The 6605-nt window shown below is 43.9% G+C and overlaps 1 protein-coding gene across 1 annotated transcript in view; it reads right to left on the bottom strand.

Annotated features, from left to right (window-relative positions):
- The window catches only part of N4BP2L1 (NEDD4 binding protein 2 like 1), a 17314-nt gene extending 11154 nt beyond the window's left edge, over positions 1-6160 (bottom strand). Inside the window, exon 1 of the mRNA XM_019530095.1 lies at positions 6054-6160. Coding sequence (XP_019385640.1) covers positions 6054-6145 — 92 coding nt within the window. The 5' untranslated portion in view covers positions 6146-6160. The remainder of the gene's footprint in view (positions 1-6053) is intronic.
- Positions 6161-6605: the final 445 nt, after the last annotated feature.

The raw sequence follows: 6605 nt of genomic DNA, 5'->3' as shown, positions 1-6605 counted from the left end.
GCTGGAGTACTGCATCCAGTTTTGGGCTCCACAATTCAAAAAGGATGTGGAGAAGCTTGAGAGAGTCCAGAGGAGAGCCACGCGAATGATCAGAGGTCACGAAAATAGACCTTATGATAACAGGCTGAGAGCCATGGGGCTCTTTAGCCTGGAAAAGCGTAGGCTCAGGGGTGATCTGATGGCCACCTGTAAGTTTATCGGGGGTGACAACCAGTATCTGGGGGGACGTTTGTTCACCAGAGGGCCCCAAAGGATGACAAGGTCGAATGGTCATAAACTACTGTGAGACTGTTTCAGGCTGGACATAAGGAAGAATTTCTCTACTGTCCGAGCCCCCAAGGTCTGGAACAGCCTGCCATTGGAGGTGGTTCAAGCACCTACATTGAACACCTTCAAGAGCAAATTGGATGCTTATCCTGTTGGGATCCTATGACCCCAGCTGACTTCCTGCCCTTTGAGCAGGGGGCTGGACTCAGTGATCTTCCGAGGTCCCTTCCAGCCCTAATGTCTATGAAATCTATGAAATAGTATGGCTGGTGCACTGACTTCTGTGGCAAGACAGCTTCACTTTGTGCAGGTGATACAGTACTAGCCATTTCAAGAAAACAAGCACTGGATTAGCTTAGATGATGTCCGATTTACAGAAATTAATCAATCATCAGACAGACGTGAAAAAAACCCCAAAACCCGACACTTTACTGGAAGAGGCATCACATTAGTTTGACCTGGCTCTCCAGTGTCTGTATACATCGGGCGCTTCAGCGGGGCTTTTTTGCATTTATATGTATTTATTCTCTCCAGCACACACACATCCAGCTCACCATCTTACCAACTATCCTTTTGTCTGATGTTGACTTATTCTTACCATTAGGGTAATTTTTTTTAACCTTCCAGGTCCTACTTAACAAAGTTATAATGTCAATGTCTCTGTTTTGTTGGGATTAATTTCCTTTACTTTTAATTTCCTTCCTTTGACCTCATAAGTTCCTGATATCCACAGCCTCTTTTCTCATATTTGCCTTTGATTCAAATCTTTCCTCCCAACTAATTATTATTCCTGAAGGTTTTGTGATTGCAACCTCATTTTAATTATTTTTAAAGTAACTCTTTGCTTCACGCATAACGCCCCTGCCCCACAAAACCTTCCTGGAAAAGGCACTGAATTTCCTCATGGAGCAATTTCACTTACGATGGTCCATACAGATCAGTGTTTTCCTTTGGTGGACAGTGAGGAGGGAGGGAACAGTAGGTAGGAAAGATGCAGGGTCCCAAATTTCCACTTCTCTTGTGCACTGCCATGTCTACAAGTAAGGTATCCAGTTATGTAGCAAAAGCTGTCCATGTCCATACCCCAGCTTTCTTGCCAGCTCACATTCTGTCTGACAGTGGTACAGCTGATATAGAGAAGGCTTTTGGTTCAATCAACATCTCCTTTTCGGCCCAGGCCCTTTAGCACTCATCTTAGCCTTGGATCCCATCAATAGATATGTGTTGTTTTGAGTTCTGTGCAGATATTTAATATACATTCATAGCAACAGGATTTAACTTTTGCTCCTTTGGTTGCAGCCTCCATCTACTGACTAAATGTGTATAACTTAATGGAAGCTGCGGGCACAGACACCAGTGATTCAATATGTACTGACTCATGGTCAGATGTAACCTAAGGCTTGTAGACATTTCCTAGGCTGTAATATTAGTACTCTATTTGCACAGGAACACTGAACTGCTCATTACTGTACCATAACAGTCCAGTGCTCTCATCCAGACCAGCTGTACTGAAGTGTAACAACCCTTCCACTCTTCTCTTGTCTACACTAGCATTACTCTTTAAATCCAGCTGGACTGGATGATCTCTTGAAGTCCCTTCCAGCCTTACTTCTCTATGATCTACTGAATTTGCAGTATGCTTGGCATACCTGTCTCCCAAGTCTGGCACAGCTATCAGAGGCAAAGGATTCCGGTTGATTTGGAAAGGTGAATGGGACGCTGCCAAGCAGAAATGTAAGGGCTGTCTGCAATATTTTAATAGTTTACCTTGGCACTAGTTTGGCTTAAACCCATTGAAAACTAATCTAACCCAAACAGTGCTCAGAATGCAGGCAAAGTAGCTGGTGCATGTTTATAAAATGAGGTGTACTAGAAATGTTTTAATGTGTTACAACAGTTAGAATGGCATACTTTGCCTCAGTCTGCTATACCTTCATTACCGTTCGCTTCAACATGCTTTGTTGCAAATCATCCTGCTGTGACTTCCGCTTCTTTCTATATTAGTAAGTGTAGTTATTAAGAGAACTTCCCTTTCAGGATTTTCAGTTTGTGCAAGTGCAGTGCACTTATTTCAGTTGTTCCGAGTGATACTGAAGTTGTGGAGGTACAACAAAAATGTGAAGGTATATTGGAAGTTTCTACAGTTCGGTACCTAAATTATATATGTAAGCACCAGGATAGTTGCTTTTGTTTTTGTTTTCAGACAAGATGTGAAACATCAGCTCACTTTGATGTTCATCTGAAGATGTAGACTAAGGTTAAGAAAGGCTGTGTGTACATTTAGCATCTCTGCAAATCAGGTAACTCATTCAGGTACCTAACTTTTTGGGCACTCAGGTTGAAAATTCTGCTCACAATTCCCTTAGACAAATTTCCATTAAATAATAACATTCTGTATTTGAAAGAGTAACATGATAGATAAACAGCCAATGATGCTAGTGAAAACTAGCAACGGTATCTCTGTGTCTGTAACCAGAAGTTGGTTTGGAAGGAAGTTATTGTATTATGGAGTCTCATGGGAAAAAATCCTGAATTCTCAAAGTAGTCAGGTTTGTGCAAAGGAATAGAAAATAAATCAAGATTCTCTGAGCATGGTATGACATGGCAGAACCAAAATTCATTACAGTGTGACCCTAACATTGTGCTATCTAACAATAGGGTTTCAGAAGAAAAGAACAGTTCGTAGCCTTTATAACTCTAGGGCAAGCTCAGTGCTTAAGCCTTTCACTCCATATTCAAAGCAGTTGGAATGACAAGTCATTACTGCCTTGGGCTCTGGACAGACTTAACTTTTGATCTCTTTAAAAGGGGAGAGTACACATTGTATGATGCAACTATGATATCTGCAGACTCCTAAAATGGTGCAAGTATAACAAAACCATTGCAACTTTAATCCTGTTTCAGTCAGAATTAAGGTTACAGTGATTTAGCTCACTTGTATCTCTCCAGGAGCAGGCAGACATTACAACTGCAGTGCAACAGCTGATTCATGGTCCAGAACAGCAACCCCCACTCCCCTTTTAAAGAGGTTGAAAGTTACATCTGTCTGCAGCCTGAAAGACATGATCAAATTAATGCCACAGATTTTCAACCACCCATTCCAACTGGGGTAGGAAGGAAGGAAAAAAAGTAAAATTTCTAGGTTTTTTTGCACTGTCAATCCAACTTAATATCGCGTGATAATCACAAATCTCAAAAATAATTTCCCCCCCTCAAGCTTCTGTAAAATTAAAAGTCCTGGATTCAATAATGTTTTGGTTATGATGCATAAGCGGCCAAGAAAGAAAGTGTCTGGTGGGGAGTGGAGGAGAAAAGACTATTACAGGAGAGAGAATTATTTAAAATCATCCATGAAGAACACACACAAATTTTCTTGTGCCAAAGCATAGGCGTCTACCACCTGAACTTATGTAAAGAACTGTAACAATATTAGTATTTATGAAACCACCTTGAGTAAAGCCATCCAATGGACGACCTTATTTGTACACACTGCCTGGTACGTTACACTCTCCTTGACATCTATTCCACTTCTTCTTTCCTACATGCTCCATTACAGTTTTTGAAAGATGCCTCCACAAGTCATGCAGCACAAGGGAAGGTGGCATCCAACTCTTCCTTCAGTCTACCTGAGGTACAGAAATACACTAGGTATAACCTTCTTTGAGGGACTTAGTACTAAGTCCCCTAAATTCTCTAGCCCTTAGAGCAGGGGTTGTCAACCAGGAGTACACGTACCCTGGGAGGTACTTGGCCCCTTGGGAAATGCTGCCGGCATTTCTGATTTTCCGCCCTCCACCCCCACTCACTGATCAGCCGCTGGGGGTACACCAACCAAAAAAGGTTGAAAACCCCTGCCTTAGAGCATGAAGCCAAGACAGTCTTGTAATCTGACCTGCTGTCTCTGGACCGATCTCCCTTCTTCCTATCTCTTCCTTCTCCTCAGCCCTTCATTTACTCCTCTTTCCTGCCTTTCCAGCCATTTTTCTCTGCTTCCTCCTTCTGCTTTGGAAACACCGTCTCCATTTTACAGAAACTGTAGCACAGAGTATGTGACTTAGCAAGGGCAATACAGCAAATCGACAAATAAAATGTCTGTGTGTGTGTGTATGTGTGCGTTTTCCCTCTGTGCTATGGTTTCTGTAAAAATGGATGCAGGGAAGAGAAGTAAATGAGGAGTATCATACATAACATAAATAGATAGACAGATATGTATGTGTGTGTGTGTGTATATATGTATATATACTATACATAGAATCTTCCTTCTAATCTCGGAAAAAGTGTCAGGTTCACGGAATGACTTTTATGTCCAAAATTCTAACTATGCTAGTGGTACTTCTGCATATTGTTGCTTTATTTTCACCTTATTTGAGAACAATCTACCCTTGGTCTGTGCAAAGAACTTAGGGATCATCATAGTCTAAGTACTGACAAAACAAGACCTTTATTATCAAGGTAACTTTCTGCACCAAAAGCCCCTTGAGGTCTTCAAACAAGATCTTGAATTGTGTCCAGAGCCTATAATCTCCTTGGATGTCCCTACGTTTATAGAGAATATGTAGTAGCATGAACATACAGCCCCAGCTTCAACTGCTCATAATAAAAATATGGTGGTATACATGAGTAATGAGAAGCAATAACTTTCTGCCAGCCTGTTATCACTGTGGCAATAAAATGGGTAACAACATATCCGGAAAAAAACAGCCTTTCCATGTTGATAAACGGATTGTGTTTTAACTTTCATTCTCCAGTATGCTGTCTTGGCTTCTGTCTACCTCTTACCCCTTTAAATCATGATCTTTATGAAAAAAATAGTTGTAGATGGTATGTACAGAGCCCTGCTTTCTTTGACTGACAGGTGAAAGAGGGCTATCTTAAGTTAAATAATACTGCCCACTTTTCATTGCTGCTTCAAAATTCGTCAGGTAATAAATTAGAAATCATTTAGTAAATTCATAATTTTTCATAAAGAAACAAACTGCCAAATAATAAGCTTAGTTACATTGTTTCCTTAACGTGTGCACTTTTATTTCAGCTCCGCATACATCTTGCACATTTTACTTGAGGGCTTGGATATTAATTTCCATTTGTTTATTTTACATTGGTCTTTCTAAAGTAAGCAAACTGAAATCAAGTATGCTAGATAACATCCTGTATATGAAAAAGGCTTTTTGTTGAAAACAAGTCCCTTGCCTTTTTTATCTTTGTTATCATTTTAATGTACAAAAGGCCTCAACATTGCCCTTGAGAATCTATCTGGAAAAAAAGTAAACTTTACCCTAAGAAAACTTTATGACAGCAGGGGCCAACCTTTCCTGGGGTATGCCAATGCTCCTGCTGGGAGCAAAGCCAAAGGTTCCTGGCTATATGAAACGGTTGTCAACAAACTTTAAAAATGGATTCTCTTTTAAAGGAGAAAAACATGGGAAACGGTGGCTTTTCCCTGGCAGGCCTATGAGGGGCTGCTTGGGGGCCCCATGCCCACACACCTACCCCTGTCCCACACAATGGGGCTGGGACCTGGGGCACTGGGTCGGGACCAGCCATCAATGTTTACAAATAGGTCCTGGTACAAAAGAACCACTGGATTAGATGGTCTCTTCCCTACTTCTCTATGACTGGTGGCCAACCCTTTTGGCAGGTGTGCTGCAAACTAGCCCCAGATCCCACCCCAAATGTCACTCTGATCCCCGTGCCCCGCCTGCTCTACTCTGCTCGCTGGCTTGTGCCTCCTGCCCCAGCTCCCGCTCCGCTGTTTCTGGCCCAGTCTGCTGCTGTGCCACCAAGACCTTCCTGATCCGCCGTGCGCCACACCGACAGGCTGCCAGTGCCACACGTGGCTCTCGCGCGCAGGTTGGCCACCCCTGCTCTGCAGCAGCATCGGAAACAGCCTCGTAAACACTGTCTACACCAACGCAAGTGCCCGGCTCACTGACAATGCAGTGTGTTGCGATTCAGCCAACTGGAGAAGAGGCTCTGAGCAGGCTGGCTCAGGGGAAAAGAAAAGACACAGAAACAAATTGTGGAGCAAAATCAAGGGAAGCTTGGAGCGAGCCGGTCCCCTGCTGGGGCTGTCAGGAAACCCAAACCCCGCGCCCCCTGCTAGGCTTGAGGCGCTCAGATGCGCTGGCCCACCCGGAGCGGGTCCACGCCGCTTTTCTCCGCCAGGCGCGTTGCGGCCCGGCCCGAGCGCGCAGGGCAGCCGGCACCCGCCGCGCCTGTGCGGTGCGGACGTCAGTGCGGGGCTCGCCCCCGCTCCCCCTCGGGCGGTGCGAGTTACCTGGCCAGCGAGCTCTTGCCGGAGCCGGGCAGGCCGCGCAGCAGGACGAGCGCGCGGCGGC

Source organism: Crocodylus porosus, unplaced genomic scaffold (genome assembly GCF_001723895.1).
Source record: "Crocodylus porosus isolate Cpor-Errol unplaced genomic scaffold, CroPor_comp1, whole genome shotgun sequence".
Classification (NCBI taxonomy): domain Eukaryota; kingdom Metazoa; phylum Chordata; order Crocodylia; family Crocodylidae; genus Crocodylus; species Crocodylus porosus.
This window is presented reverse-complemented; position numbering and strand designations above follow the sequence as displayed.